Here is a 16,055-nt window from a genome sequence, read left to right on the forward strand (position 1 = left end):
AGATAGATAGATGTATGGGGATAGATACAGGGGTGCATGGGGATAGATAGATGTATGGGATAGATAGATAGAGGGGTGTATGGGGATGGATAGATAGATAGATTAGATGAGATGGGTGTATGGGGATGGACAGATAGAGGGATGTATGGGAGAGATAGATTAGATGAGAGGGGTGTATGGGGGTGGATAGAGGGGATATATGGGGATCGATAGAGTAAATAGAGGGGTTATATGGGGATAGCTAGAAAGAGGGGTGTATGGGGATGGATAGAAAGATAGATTAGATGAGAGGAGTATATGGGGATAGATAGATAGAGGGGGTGGATGGGGATAGATAGATTAGATGAGAGGGGTGTGTGGGGATGGACAGATAGATACTATGGGGAGAGAAAGAGAGCATGCCTGGGGATGGATAGGTGGATGATCGCTGAATGCTGTAAGTCCATAAATGGCTACAATCACACAAACAAATCACATTTGAAAAAAGGACCAAACCTGAAGATGACCCAATGAGAGTGGGAGCCAGAGCGAGGTGCTCCGCTCAGAGCTGGGCAGACACACGCTGCAGCAGGGCGGCTACATGCCCACAAGCGCTGTCTGTCACTGAAACTTTGCGTGGAGGCACCACCCCCCTCCCCTTGGCACAGTGCCCTATGGCTTGACCAGCTCGGACGACTTGGTGCTGGGAGCTAGCGGGATCCTTTGAAGAGAAAGCCGCGCAGGTGGGTTACACCACGGAGCAGAGGAAGAGTGGGAAATGCTGGGCTCTGTGTATTAATCCTGACTGTGCTGTACCCTGTAGTGGCACTCACTGGGCCCCTCGTGCCAGGGGCTGTAGGGACATGACATAAAACCAGCCCCTGCTTCAGACACTTTCCAGCGTGTCATTGGAACTGCAGTCGCCCCAGGCCAGATCAGGACCCCACTGTGCTGGGTGCTGCACAGAACCTGCCCAGTGGTTATGGTGCTGACCCTGGACGTGGGGTCCATGGGTTTAGTTCCCTGCTTTGCTACAGGCTCCCTGCATGTCTGTCTGCAAGTCACTTAGCCTCTCTGTGTCTTACAGAACTCTGGGCCAAAGCCGGGCTTTCTGGCTCCTTCACACAGCATGTGCGCCCCTTTCCTTTGATCTCACGCATGGGGGTGGGGCTCAGACACCCCCGGCTCTCCTCATATCACAATCACAGTTCTGACAAGCAGCTCCAGCTAATCCCTTCACCCTTCAGGGCAGCTGCACCCAGTTCAGTGAATGCAGCCGGAGAGCAGCCAGGGACTTCTGGCCACGCCGGGGCAGAGTTAAGGTTGTATGGGCGTGTGGGATCCTCCATCACTGGCAATTAGATGATCAGGATGACTTTTGTTTAAAGATTTCTCGTTCCAAAGAAATTGCTTTGGGGAAGTTTTCTGGCCTGCGTTGTACAGGGAGTCAGTTGATCACAACGGTTCCCCCTGGCCTTGGCATCTAGGAATGGATGAACTCTCAATTCCTGGGTTTTCAGAGGGTGGAGGTTGGCTGAACTCTGCATTAACAAAGTTCTTTGCCAGGGAGTATGTTAAAAGTGTAAGGCGCTCACACACAACGGTCACGGGAGTGTATAATTGACTGCAATAGCCCCATTGTGCCAGGAGCTGCACAGACACATAGTGGGAGACAGCACTGGCCACAGAGAGGTTCTGGTCGAAAAAGACAAGGGATGGGAGGGAAAACCGAGGCAGAGGGCAGCGAACTGGCTAGCCCCAGGGTCCCCAGCAGGTTAGTAGCAGAGCTGAGAAGAGAATCCTAGCCAAGTACTCTACCCACTAGACCATGTTGTTTCCTCAGAGCTCATTGAAGTCTTTTCGGGCCCATTCCTGCAAATACTTATAATTAGGCACCCGGGGCCAAGGGCGACAGATTCTTCCTAAAAGTGGCAGGGGGCACACGAAGCCCCACCCCCTCCATGGCCCCGTCCTGTCCCTCTTCTTCCCACCGAGACTCTGCCCCCCGGCCAAGCCGGAAGCTGGAGCTGGGCCGGGAGCCAAGCCCCTCTACCTGCCTGGGGTGGGGGGGCCCTGAGAACAGCCCCCAGCCCATGTGCTCATGTCCTGGGGCCCCTGCCCAAGGCAGGTGGAGGGTCCATGGCTCCCCGCAGCTGCCTGGGCCTATGTTACCTGGTCAGGGCTCCAGTTTCTGGCCTGGCTGGAGGGTGGGGCCTTGGGGGGAAGGGTGGGGGGCCAGGCCCATGGCGAAAAGTGGACAGGGCCAGGCTTGTTCACTTTCAGACGTGTTCTGGTGTGCCTGCCTGGGGCATCCCATTGGCCTAACAGATGGAGCACTGGATGGGGACTCCGGAGACCTGGGTGCTATTCCTGGCTCTCCCGCTGGGTGACATGGGCAAGTCCCGTCACCCCTCTGTGCCTCAGTTTCCCCATGTGTAAAACAGGGGTGATGATACTGACCTGCTTGGTAAAGCGCCTCAGGATGTACAGATTACAAGAGCAGGGTAAGGACGCTCACACTGCCAGGATCAGGCCTATGACCCATTTATGCTTTTTGCTCTCATCCGTTTCACTCACCAAATCATAGACACGTCAGGCTGGAAAGTACCTGGAGAGGTCACTAGCTCATCCTCCTGCTGAGACAGGAGCCCATAAGCCCAGCCCATCCCTGACGGGTTCGTCCAAACTGCTCTGCAAAACCTCCGGTGACGGGGATGCCACGGCCTCCGGAAGTTGCCTGGTCCCGTGCTGAACGGTCCTTACAGCCAGGAAGCTTTTCCTAACATCTCACCTAAATCTCCTTTGCTGCAGATTAAACCCATTATGGCTTGTCCTAATTCAGTGCACATGGAGAGCAGCTGGTCACCGCCCTCTTTACAACAATTTGGGACATATTTGTAGACTATCAGTCCCTCCCCTCCTTTCTCCTCAGCCCCAGCTGAGGCCTCCCCAGTGCCCAGAAGAGCAGGATACGATATACAGTCATGCTGCCCCCACAGCTTGAATACTGCCCGCAGTTCTAGGAACCCCTCTCCAAAAAGATCTATTGGAATTGGCAAAGGTACAGAGAAGGGCAACAAAAATGATCAGGGGGATGGAACGGCTGCCAGACGAGGAGAGATTGAAAAGACTTGGGCTGGCCTGCTTGGAAAAGAGACCACTGCGGCGGGATGTGGTAGAGGGCTGCAAAATCATGGCTGGGGCGGAGACAGTGACTAGGGAAGTGTTATTGACCCCTTCAGGTAACACAGGAACCAGGGTCACCAACGAAATGAATAAACAACCGAGTTAAAACAAGCCCAAGGAAGTTCTTCTTCACACAACACACAGTGGGTCTGTGGAACACGTTGCCAGGGGACGTCGCCAAAAGTATAAGCAGGTTCAAAAAAGAAGGAGACACGTTCCTGGAGGATAGGTCCAGCAATGGCTACTAGCCAAGGTGGTCAGGGACACAGCTCCATCCCCTGGGTGCCCTAAGCCTCCAGCTGCCAGAAGCTGGGACTGGACAACCAGCTGGACTGGACAACTGGGGGGAGGGATAGCTCAGTGGTTTGAGCATTGGCCTGCTAAACTCAGAGTCGTGAGTTCAATCCCTGAGGGGGCCATTTAGGGCTCTAGGACAAAAATTGGAGATTGGTCCTGCTTTGAGCAGGGGGTTGGACTAGATGACCTCCTGAGGTCCCTTCCAACCCTGCTATTCTATGAACCAGGGATGGATCACTAGAGATTACCCTGTTCTGTCCATTCCCTCTCTAAAGCATCTGGCAGTGTCCTCTGCAATAAAAGACCCATAGCCAGGGGTCTCCATGCCTCAGCCTGACCATCCACGCTGCAATTTCCACCCCCCCCCCCCCCCCCACAGTTGACTCTAAGACTTGGTGCTGAGAGTTGTTAGACATCCTCTCATCAGAGACAAGCTACTGGCTGGCTGGACCCGTGGTCTGCCCCAGCGTGGCTGTTCTTATGAAACAACCACCCCCCTCTTGTTTTACATGTTAATCCAACCTCCTCTGTGGGCTGTGAAGTGCAGTGGGTCAGTTTCACTTTCTCTTTCTCGTCAATTTTCCTTTTTTCTTTCCCCTGCCTCTGCTCAGCCCAATGGGGAGCGCAAACAAAGCTCCTTTCATTCAAACGCAGCACTGAATCCCCTCGCTCTTTCCATTGGGTTAATCCTCCTCCCTGTTTTTTTTTTTTTACCTAAATTTCAAGGACTTACATTAACTTGGCAGCGGCCGCGCTTGCTCTGGAACAGAACCAGCCGCTGTATTTGTGCGCGAACACTTGCTGAGTTGTTAGCCTGGCTTCTCTTGTGGGAATTGCAAACTTTTGTCCTTGATTTCAAGTGAAACTAGCCAGCCCGGGAGTTCTCAACTTTCAAGGGCTTAGATTGCTGTGTGTGTTGGTGGCGGGGGGGGGGGGGAGTGGAGTCGAGAGCATCATAAAGGGGAAGTGGGGGGGGCTCCTGGTTTAGTTCCTGGGGGGCTGGGTGGGGTACACAGTTCGGGTATGGAAAAAAACCTGGAGAATCACTGATTTAACTTCACTTGGACATAGGTCGCCGGTGCCCTCTATGGGGTGGAATCAGAGCTGCGCAACTGTGTGTCATAGGCAGGGCTCTGGAGAGGGAGCTGGGCAGTGCAAAGGAAGCCGATCTGGGGTCAGTGCAGCATCACTCTCTGGAAAGAGCAGCTGTGGGGCACGGTGCAATGGAAGCAGCTGCGGTGGGGGAGGGGAGGGCCAACGCAATACACCGTCCCCTCCTCACCCCAAGAACCACCCCCGCATTCATAAGGACATGCAACGTCTCTCGGTGCAACCCCTTGGCGCGGGGCGGACAGACTCCTTCTGCAGGCAGCCCGGGTGATGCAGCCACGGCGGGGGGCGGCTCGGGCTCTCCCGGGCCTGAGCTGCTAATCCCTTAATCTGCAGAGGAAGGGAAGGGACCCCGGGCGGCAGCTGCAATCCCCGCAGTCTCCGGCCTCGGGATCCCGCCCCCATTAGCCGCCTGCTGCAGCCAGAGGCCTCCTCCCAGTTCCCCCACCCTCCACTCTGGTCATGTGACCAGCCCGGCAAGTTAGGGACCCAGAGAGGGAGGGACACAGTAGGGCGCGCTGGGGGGTGGCGGCTGCAGCGCCAGCCGCCCGGATAGAACGTTCCCTGGTAGCTGCATTGGCGCGAGCCGCTCCGGATCGAACGTTCCCCGGGAGCAGCCGCGGCGCGAGCCGCCCCGGGTCGAACGTTCCCCGGGAGCTCCTCGCTCTTCCTTGGTCCCCGCCTGTCCCGCCGCGAGAGGCTGGGGGCTTGCAGCGAGGGCTCCGCGCACGGTGCACGCCCCGCAGCCCGGGGTGGGGGAGGAGGATGGAGGGGCGGGTGTGAGGGGGGGCCCCCTTGGAGAACAGCAGCAGCGGCAGCCTTCCCAAGAGGAGGAGGAGGAAGAAGCAGCCGCGGTGGCTTGTGCGGAGGCGAGGGGCAGAGATGGCCAACGACCCCGTTCAGGTAAGAGCGGTGGCCGGCGGGCAGTTCGTCCCCAGCCGCCAGGGGGCAGCCCCCCCAACATGTCTGGGACCTGCCAAGGGGAGGGGTGGGGTGGGATTTGAGCCATTGCATATATGGGATCTCTAACGGGAGGGCGGTTGGACCCTCCCCATCTGGGATCTGCAAGGGGGGAGGTGGAACATGCATAGGAGACAGGGGTGCTGGGGGGGGGGAGGGTAGCACCCAGTGGCTTGCAGTGGTTTTCATCGTATACAAGGTTTACGGTTTTGTTCAAGGGCTCTCAGCACCCCCGCTATACAAATTGTTCCAGCGTCACTGTAGGGGGGGGTTGGAGCCACTTGCACATCTGGAGCCTGCAAGAGAGGGTGTTGAACCTCCTATCGCCCCTGCACATCTGGGACATGCAGGGGGTGGGGCCTATTCCTGTGGGGCCCCCCTGCACATCTGGGATATGCCCAGCTGCCCCACCCCATGGTGGAAGGGGAGTGTGGGGCAACCCCCATGATACAGGTGGGACATGCAGGCCCCTGGCTGGGCCAGGTTCTGCTCTCGCCATCTGTGTAAAGCCAGAGAAACGCTGCTGGCGTCTGGCCCGGGGGAGGAAGGTGGGGGTGGGGGAGGGAGCTACAGGCCTTCCCTGGCCAGCTGGGCCGTGTCTCTCACACACATATTTCAACTTACAAGTTCAGTGCCATCTGCCTTGCATCTCTCTGAAGTCCCTGTGCCCCCCTGCCAGGCCTTGCCCATCCAGACACTGGAACTTCTGCCTCTCTTCCCATCCCTCCCCCCATTCTGGTATGGGTCAGTTTGGAGAATCCAGACCCAGAACCTGACTGTATGGCCCCCCCGCCCCCGGCTCTCGCAGCCTCTCCACCCTGGGCATGGCCACAAAGCAGACAGGTGCAAAACCTGATGCAGCTGAAGAGTGGGTGCTGTGAGATCTGGCCCTAGAGAGCACTGCGTGCGTGACCATCCCCTGAATTAGATGGGGGTTTCTTTTATTTCCCCCCTCCCCAGTATTTCCAGATTCCCAGTGCAGCTGCTCCCTTTCCCTATCACTGAACCCCTGTTTGCAACAGCTGAACCTCTAAGGGCACTGACCCCGCAGGTGTAAATCTGGACTCATCGGCCCTGGTTCAGATCCTGCTCCGTTACCCCCGGCCAGCCCTGCTGTAAGTGAGAACAGAATTCAGCCCTCTGCGCTGCTCGGATGTGTGTTTACCTGAGTGACAGAGACCGAGGTGAAATCCCCTCTGGCGGCCCTGATCCTGCACTAGCTGAGGAGGGTGCGGAGGTCAGACGCACCAGCCCTTATAGGGTCACAATTCCCTATAGGGGACTGGATCCTGCACTAGCTGGGAGAAGGATGGGTTTGATGCTCCGTCCCCTATAGGATCACTCTTCCCTATGGGGTGCCTGCTCATGTACTAGCTGGGGGAATGGGTTAGTCCCCCCATCCCCTATAGGGTCACCTTCCCCTATAGGGTGCCCCATCCCATGCTAGGCGACAGATGGGGCATTGCTCTCTTCCCTGTCGGGAGCTCCTGGTTCTGTGCTAGCTGGGTCGGGGATGGGTCAGATGCTGCGTTTCCCCATAGGGCACCCTCCCCTCTAGGGGCCCTGATCCTGCACTGGTGGGGGGATGGGGCGGACGCTCTTACAATCACTTCCCCAGCGGTTGCTCCGTGGCATGACAAGCGCTGGCCGCGTCCCCTGGGAACATCCCCGGTTGTTTTGGTTTCGCTCGCTTCCCGCTTGTGCCCGCGGGGCCCAGCTGAGTGAGAACTCTGCCGTGCTGGGGGACGTGCCGTTTGTGGCTCTGGCTCAGGAACCGGCCCTGGGGAGAAGGGCCCAGGCCACAGCTGTGTGTGCACGGACCTTTGTAAACCCCACCGGCAAGGGTGTGCTCCAGGGGAGCCCTGGTGCTTTAGCTCAAGCTGCAGCAACTGCTGCTGTTAGCTCGGGAGGTCCCTGGTTCAACCCCAGGTGTGTTGGCCAAGATGGCTCCGGAGCCTGCCTCTGGCCCCTGCCTGGCCATGGTCATCCTTGGCTGCCTGTTTAAAGGATCGCTGTCAGGCTAAAAATCAGTAGGCTAAAAAACCCTTCCTTCCCTGCCCTGTTAGGAGCCTGTCAATTATTCAAGCTGTTGTATTGATCCAGAACTGGCAGCCCCTTCCCTTGCCCGGCTGACGGGACTGGAAGAGATGCTCTGGCCCGGTTTTGCTCTCGTTTGCATTTTCTAAAGGACTGAATAATAAATCTGTTACCCAGCTCTTCTGTGGATCTCATTATTCCCCAATTTACAGGTGGGGAAACTGAGGCACAGAGGGCTTCCCAAAGTTACACAGCGGAGCTGGGAAGAGAACCCAGGAGTCCTGCTTCCTAGTTGGGTCTCCTCCACTGGCCCATGCTAGTTAGTTTCACTTTTGATTCCATAATACCTGGCTCTCACGCTGTTGTGTTTGGGAAGCAAAAACCTGGATCCCGACAATGGGACCTTGAGCTGAAAATGTAATCCAAATAGCAAGCCTTTCTCTGAGCAGCTTCTGTAAAACGTAAAGACAAACAAAGTCCTTTGCAGTGTTGAACCTAACCTTTAAAGGGAAGCCGGCTGTTCCAGCCTGGACCCAAACCACCGACAATCTCCTGGGCCTTCACAGAGCCCTGAGGGGGTCAGTCCGCATGGGGCCCATTCCAGGGTCACCGTTCTGCAACCAGCAGGGTCTCGGGTGTTGTAACAAAACCCAGAGGCAGTGGAGAGATTTTCCTCCTCAGTTAAAGACCAGATTAGCTGCTTGCACCCAAGGAGAACCCGAATATGAAATTGACGATGAGCAAAACTGAAAAGGGACCTTATATGTGTATATATATATATATTTAATAGTCCAAGCAGAGAGAGGCAGGAGGCAAACAGTCAGCCTCGATAGCAGAGAGAGCGAAAGAGCTTTGTAAAATATTCCTGGGCTTCTAATGAGCCAGAGTTTTGTTAATGGCACCGGTCCCTGTGCTGCATAAGTAACTTGACCCAGAGGCTATCGCTGTCTCATTGTTTCCTTGTGCTCACCCCCGTCTGCCCACATTTGCTGGCTCCTGTCTGTGTAGATTGTCAGAGCGGGGCCTTGCCCCAAAGAGCTGTGTTCTGGGTCTGGCAAGGACCCCGTTGTGCTCGGCGCTGTACGTTATTATTAAGTGTGTTATGGTAGCACCTCGGAGCCCCAGTCGTTGACAAGGACCCCGTTATGCTCGGCACTGTACAATGACTGGGGCTCCTGGGTGCTACCGTAATACACTTAATAAATAATGCACAGCGCCCAGCACAGTGGGGTTCTGGGCCATGACAGGGGTGCCTAGGTCGTACCGTAATAGCCCGTATAATGTGGCTAATTTTGTTAACTTCAAAAAGCCGGTGCCCGCTGTGCTGAAGGGGCGGAGGGTTTGCAGCAGCAAGGAGCCGCGGGCTGGGAGCAGCGGCCGGCCAAAGCCCAGGGCTTCTGCAAGTCCCCAGCGAAACACTGGCGAGATCCTGGGCCTTCTAAGAGCTGCAGATCGGCCAGGGGCCGTCATCCGGGGGCTGATGTGCTGGCAAATTCAGACTGGGATACAACGCAGGGCGGGTGGTGACTGTCCTGGTGTCTGAGGCCAGCGGGGATCACCAGGCCGACCTGCTGGGGAGCCCAGGCCATTACATTCCCCCAGGACTGAGCCCAGTCACTTTCCAACCAATGCGTTTCAGGACTCACATTGCCCTAGCCCCATACTGCAGGGGAAGGGGACTCCCCACCCTCCCACTGTGCCCAAGGGCCCAGCCAGACTGAGCTGGGGGATCTGAGCAGCCAGGCTGGGCCGGGTTGGATCCTCTGTCACTCGGCATCAATAAGATGAGGCAGGACGTCATCCTAAGAGACCCAGGTGGCTCAAGCGGCCCCATGAGGAAGGGTGGGAATAGCGACCCCACTGCAGAAAGGGCTGGGGGAAATTCTGTGGCCTGTGTTTGTTTTGTATACTGGAAACAGCTGCATGGGCCCCTGGCCCAGATCAGGGAGGTGCCGGCTGTGCCAGGTGCTGTATGCGCCCCCGGCCCAGATCGGGGAGGTGCCGGCTGTGCCAGGTGCTGTACGCGCCCCCGGCCGAGACCGGGGGGGTGCTGGCTGTGCCAGGTGCTGTACGCGCCCCCGGCCGAGACCGGGGGGGTGCTGGCTGTGCCAGGTGCTGTACGCGCCCCCGGCCGAGACCGGGGAGGTGCTGGCTGTGCCAGGAGCTGTACGCGCCCCCGGCCGAGACCGGGGGGGTGCTGGCTGTGCCAGGTGCTGTACGCGCCCCCGGCCGAGACCGGGGGGGTGCTGGCTGTGCCAGGTGCTGTACGCGCCCCCGGCCGAGACCGGGGAGGTGCTGGCTGTGCCAGGTGCTGTACGCGCCCCCGGCCGAGACCGGGGAGGTGCTGGCTGTGCCAGGTGCTGTACGCGCCCCCAACCCACATTGGGGAGGCGCTGGCTGTGCCCGGTGCTGCAGGGGCCCCCGGCCCAGATCAGGGTGGGGGGGCATTGTGCAGGCTTTGCACAGGCAATCCCTGCCCCAGAGAGCTCCCGGTTTAAACTGATAAAGGGAGGATTCATCTCATCCCCATTTTATGGCATGAGGGAAACTGAGTCACACAGCAATTGAGTGAGGTGCCATGGGGAGTCCGTGTCAGCGCTGGGAATTGAATGCAGATCTCCTGGGTCCACCCTCCCCATCTCTGTGCTGTGGGCTCGATGGTCATTCTCATCTGGCCTTGAAATCTACAAATCCTCGCTTGGTCAGGGTCAGGTGATTTTTTTTTTTTAAGCTGCCCCCCTCCCCTCCGGCTCGTGCTGTGTCTGCTCCCTGCTGCGCCGGGCATGGCGTGAGGCCCCGACTAGAGCGGCGGGCGTCTCTGGGCAGTGGTCCCAGCTGGCTGGCGCAGTCTCCCCCTGTTTGGGGAGCCACGAGGTGATGGGTTTCCCTGCGCCGCACGGAAGCTGGGGGCCGGCGATCACGGGGCAGGCGGTGCTGGGGGATGGCCGGTGAGAGGTGAGGCCATGTCTGGTTGTCTGGTTAATACAGGGGGGCGGGAAGGAATCGCGGTGTCTTTGTCTGCACATGAATAATTGACAGGCCGAGTTAACGCAGTCGATCCAACGCTCCTGTCTGCCAGGGGCGCGCGGCTCGGCTCTCACAGCGGGGAGGGCGGCTGGCGGTTACATTCCCACTGACTTCACTTGGCACAGAGTCCCTGAACCGCACCCCAGGGTGCCGAGGCTGTATCCACCCCCCGAGTCCAACCTCGCTCTCTGGCCCTCCCTCTATGGCTGCATGGCCCGTGGGGGGGCTGTGAAGCACTAGCTGTGTAGTGGGGGGTCGTTAGATCAGATCCGTTTCCCCCACCACCGCCACCTGGCATTTCTCTTCCAGCTCCTGAGAACAGCTGCCAGCTTCCCCCAACCAGCGAGGAGCTCTGTGCCTGGCAAAGTGCGGGGAGGGGGGCACTACCCCCTGCTGGAACCCAGGACATGTCCAGAGTCAGCAAGGAAACAGCACTGAGCTCTGCTAGCCTGGCGGGGGGATGCCAGGCTGAGGGGGGAGGAGGGAGAATCCAAGGGGGCAGGACAGCCAACTGGGGCTCGGAATCCTGCGGTTTGATTTCCCAGATCTGCCTCCCTGTGTGGCGTGTTGCTTAATTTGCCCCTCCCTGCCTCAGTTTCCCCCTCTATACATGGGGGTGACAGCAGGTCCCTCCCTCTTGGGTGGGCGGAGATAATCCATTGATGGCTATGGGGTGCCTGGCTAGAGGAGACTCCATGGGATTGGGGTGTGCCTAACTCCCTTGGGCTGTGTGGAAACCCCAGCCCTAATCCATTGGTGGCTGCATCTCAGGTGGCACTTGGTGCCCGTCCGAGCGGTGGGGCTTTGCTCTGGGGAAGGGCAGCACAGGGCAGAGACTGGCGCGGCACTTTCAGCACCACCGGGGAAGCGCCCGGAGCAGGCCCTGGGCGGGCAGCAGCAGTGGCAGCTTCAGGCGTGTGTCGGGCATAGGGCAGGAGAGTCTATGTACGGCGCCTGGGGGCAGCAGACCCCACAGGTACCAGAGACCAGGTCTACCACTGGTGGGCTCCTCTCGGAACCTGCAGAGGGTGGAAACCAGCTCGAACCCCCAGTGGGTCAAAGAGCAGCAAATGGCTTATTCCAGTAGCACCAGGCTGGGACTCCTGGGTTCTATTCCCCGCCGGCCCTGGCACCGCCAGGCGTGTTTCCCGCCGGCCCTGGCCCCAGCACTGCCCAGCACAGTTGCTCGCAGTGACGCTTCTGAGCGCGGCTGTTTGTTCCCTCTCTGCCACTTGCCACCAACTCAGCCTCTCCGTGGACTGCCTCGTCCCCCGCTCCTGCCAGGGAGGGGCACCGCATGCCAGCAGCCAGGGAGCCGCACAGGGAGCGTGGCACACCTGGGGCCTGACTCTGCTCTCGTCTGTGCTGGTGTCAAATGGCGCTTCCCCGCTGGCTGCAGGGAACAGAGGGCAGAATCGGGTGCTTTGTTTGTCGGTAGGTCCTATGTAAATATGATAATCCTTCCCCACCCACCCCCTTTTTTTGTAACTGAATTCTGCGAAACCCAAACTCCTGCCTGGAGTTGGGACATGGTCAGCCCAGCCTGGCCGAGGACACGGCACTGCCCGTCTTTCTCCCCCCAAGGGGGCCTCCCCGGCACTTTAAATTCCTTGTGGGTGCTGCTGTCCCTTTAAACACCCCCCCCCCATCTTCTAGCCCCAGCCAGGCTGAACTGCTGCAGCTGCACAGCCACGCTGGCCAGGGTGTTGGCACCTGGAGCCCCGGATGGCTCTGGCAGCAAGGATGCCCACTGGCCATGAGTCCATGCCCCGGCCCTTGGCCCCAGAGTGGGCACGGTGACCCGGGGAGGCTTTGGCTGTTATCGTGCTCCAGGCTGGCTCTAGGCCAGGTCCCGTTCGAGGCCGCAGACCTGATACTCAGATCCATTCTCCCCCCCCCGCCCCCTCCCCCCGGTCCCATGGGACTGGCCCCAGCCTGCCGTGGAACTACCGTAGGAGCCGATGGAACTGCCTGCCACGAGGAGACTGGGGGGGGTGGTCCCAGACGATGGAACCCCTCGCCGCTAGGAGACTGGGGCTCAGCCCATGGTGATCGGGGCTGCAGATAAACCCTCGGCTCTGCGATCAAACTTCCCTTCTTCCTGGAGACCAGCAAAATCAAAACACTGTCGTTAACAACTCCAGCTCGTTCTCTGACAGGCTGCGAAATGGGGCCGGGGGGGGGGTGGGGGTGCGGAGGAATTTCTATTTTTAATACGTTGGAGGTCATCCCAGAATCCCTCAGTGATTTGGGGGGGTAATTACCTGGAGAGAGGTTGCTAATTGGTGGGGTTATGGCAGCACTTAGACCTAGAGAAGCACAGACGTCCTGCCTCAAAGAGCTTCTATTCTCAATAGACCCATGGTGGGAGGGGAAACTGAGGCATGCAGGGCGAAGCGACTTGCCCACAGTCACCCAGCAGGGCAGTGGCAGAGCCAGGAATGGAACCCAGGCGTCCTGTGTCTCAGCCTGTTGGAGTGTGAGAAAATCCAATCTGTCCTGTTCTGGCTCAGGAGTGTGTGTGTGTGGAGGGGAGGGGGGGGCTTAACGTGCCAGCCAAGGATCATGCTAAAGGGGATGCTAGCTTGCCAGGGACAGGGTGAGGCCCAGCTAGATCGGGGTGGCTCTTGCAGTCGGGATGCAATGCAGGGGGCGCTAAAGATGGGGCTGCTTCCCCAAAGGAGGGGCAATGCCTCTGCCAGTCCCTCCGCTGGCCCCCTGCTGACCCTCAGCTCTGCCTGCCTTGCGGAGGGGCATCTGGGCCTTCTCCCCTGCCCCTCGGTGCCGCCAGGGCAGAGGTAGGACCTGGCGTGGTTGCATTTCACACCAGAAGTGTAACTGGCCCCGTGAGCCACCAGGGAATCGAGCCCAGGGGCTCCCCACCACCACGATCGGGTCCTTACAGCCTCTGCCTCTCTCCCCTCTGGACACTTGCTCTCCTTGGTCTGCTCATAGGGGAAATTGAGGCAAGGCTGGGGCAGCAGGGTGCCTGGAGCACTGGGGACCTGGGATATGGAGAATTGACCTGGAGACCCCTAGCAATCCGAGGGCATGTGCAAAGCGAGACCAGGCCAAGACCCTGGCTCTGGGGTGGCCAAGGAGTGGGGGGGGAGGGGGATCTCTGTAAGATTCCCCCCCCCCCCAGTTTGGCATCTTGTTTCCCGGCACTGATTTGAGTCTCACCAGAGTTTTTGGCCTTCTCGGCACTACCTGGGTCCCCCAAAGGGGCGGGTGCTTGGCACTTCCTGCTTTCCTAGCTTGGGGCTCCCTGGTCAGTCCTGGGAAAGCACCCCCAGCCCGGGGCAGCCCTGTTCCTCTACCGCCTTGGCCCAGCTCCGCCTCCCCCGATTGCTCAGCCGCTTCTGCAGCTGTGGGCCCTTCCTACCTGCTGGGGGCGACGTGCTGTCAAAGCGGGGTGCCGGTTGACCTCCTCCCAGTGCCCCCCTGGGCCAGGGCGCCCCAGCCTCTTGCATAGCAGGGCAGAGGGGGGCTGCATCCTAATGGGGGTGTCTCCTGGGGGGCCCAACTACCCTGGTTGTGTAAGATCCTTGTGGAATCTGAGCGTTGGAAGGAAGTTTTCAAACCTTCCCACCTGGCCAGGACTCCTGGGTTCTGCAGAGCATTCTCCCCACTGCCCCGTCCCAGACTCCTGGGTTCTGACGTGCCGAGCAGGGGTGCTGGAGGCAGAAGCCATGGATTTGGGTTGTTATCATCACTTCAAGCCAGGGGGTGGTGCAGCCCCCCAGCACTCCTAGTTCCAGCACCTCTGGTGCCAAGTGTTGAGTCTGGCCTCTTGCTTCCAGGCCGTGATCTGCAGAGTCACGGCCAGGCTTAGCCCCCGAGCCGCAGTGCAGCCAGCATGGGAGGGAGGGGCAGGATCCTTCCTCCCGCGCTGACCCAGCTGGCGCCCCACAGCCCCGGTTCCCCCCCCCCCCCGCAATCACTTTCCCACCCCTCTTGCTCCCAAGGCTTTGTCCTTTAGCTAACACGATTTGCTCCGGCCCCCCCTGAATAAACCTGCCCAGGCACCCCCTCCCCCAGCCCGGGCCCCCAGCTCTCAGACCTGCCAGGGGAGCCGGGTGGGCTGCTGGCAGGAGGCCTGGGTGTTGCCATCGCTCCTTGCTGTAGCCCCTGCTCTTGGCACTAGCCCAGCCCTGGACGCCCCTCCAGCTCTTCCGGTGCCCCTCAGTCCCGACCCGCAGCCCCTGCTAGCCCAGCCCTGGGCTCCCCTCAGTCCCGACCCGCAGCCCCTGCTAGCCCAGCCCTGGGCTCCCCTCAGTCCTGACCTGCGGGGCATGGCCAGTGCCCTCCGTGCCCCCTCCATGCCAGGCATGCCAGTTTGCACCACTGCAGGCTGCACCGTGGGCCTGGCACCGAGGCCAAAGGCCCAGCGTAGGTGCAGTCAGGGGCAGTTTGCTCTGCTGAGGGTGGGCCCTATCCAGCCCATCCCCCCTGATAGCAGCCTCCAGCCAATCCCACTGCCCTGTATGGACTGGGGGCGTGTTTTTGCCCTCGGGGGCCCCATCAGCGCCCCTGAAAGGTGCCAGCTCCGCCCAGTGATCCTGCTGCTCTGGGCACGCTGGGGCGCACCCACAGGTGCCATGGGCAGGGTGATGGGCTGCCTGATCAGAGCTGTGACCCCCGGCAGGTCCTGCTGCCCCCCTTCCCTTGACTCCGGGTGCAGAGCCGCCATGGGTGGGTGTGGGGGACACACAACCTGCCCTGCAGGATGCAATCTACCCTTCGTCACTCAGGGAGCGCAGACCCTGGAGCCAGAAACCCACATGCAGGGAGCACAGTGCTGGGGGAGGGACTCAAACAGCCCCCCCCCACACACACACTTTGGGCTGGGGGAGCCGCTGGGGCCCCCCCTCAGCACCCACAATCTGGCCTATACCTGAAAGGCCCAGCTGGATGCTAACCAGGGAGGTCTCCCCAACCTGCCCCCCAACCCACAGGGCAGCAGCCCAATGAGTGGCTGGCGAGGGGCATGGGGCTGCACATGTAACCCAGCCTGTGGACAGCTGGACCTGGCCCCCCCATGCTATGGGGCACTAAGCCCTGGGCTCAGTGTCCTGTGGAGAACCACCTCCCCACAAAGAGACCGGAGGTCTCCTCCTTTGCCAGGCTGCCCAGTGCCTTCTACAGTAGCCTCTTTGGGTCTGGCTGCCCCCGCCCCATAATGGGTCCTGGGGGCCCAGGGAGCTGCTCCTCCCCCCACCCCGTCTCCCTGCTCTGGGATCAAGCTTGGGGTCCCCCCACCTTCCGTCATGCTCAACTAGCTGTGGGGGGGAACCCCACTGAGATGCCCCCCACATCTAGCCCTGGGGGATTATAGGATTAGCTCCCTGGCTCCAGATTTGTCTGTTTTCCAACTGTTTTTTCCACTCTGGATTTACCCTGAGCAAATCCCCGCTCCCCAGCAATCCCCCGCCTGCAGCTTTAACCCCTCGTCCCCC

At 59.6% G+C, this 16,055-nt stretch overlaps 1 protein-coding gene across 1 annotated transcript in view; it reads left to right on the forward strand.

Annotated features, from left to right (window-relative positions):
* Positions 1-5,337: 5,337 nt before the first annotated feature.
* The window catches only part of PKN1 (protein kinase N1), a 46,129-nt gene continuing 35,411 nt past the window's right edge, over positions 5,338-16,055 (forward strand). Inside the window, exon 1 of the mRNA XM_074935195.1 lies at positions 5,338-5,475. Within this exon, the coding sequence (XP_074791296.1) occupies positions 5,455-5,475 (21 nt within the window). The 5' untranslated portion in view covers positions 5,338-5,454. The remainder of the gene's footprint in view (positions 5,476-16,055) is intronic.

This window comes from Natator depressus, chromosome 20 (assembly GCF_965152275.1).
Source record: "Natator depressus isolate rNatDep1 chromosome 20, rNatDep2.hap1, whole genome shotgun sequence".
Classification (NCBI taxonomy): domain Eukaryota; kingdom Metazoa; phylum Chordata; order Testudines; family Cheloniidae; genus Natator; species Natator depressus.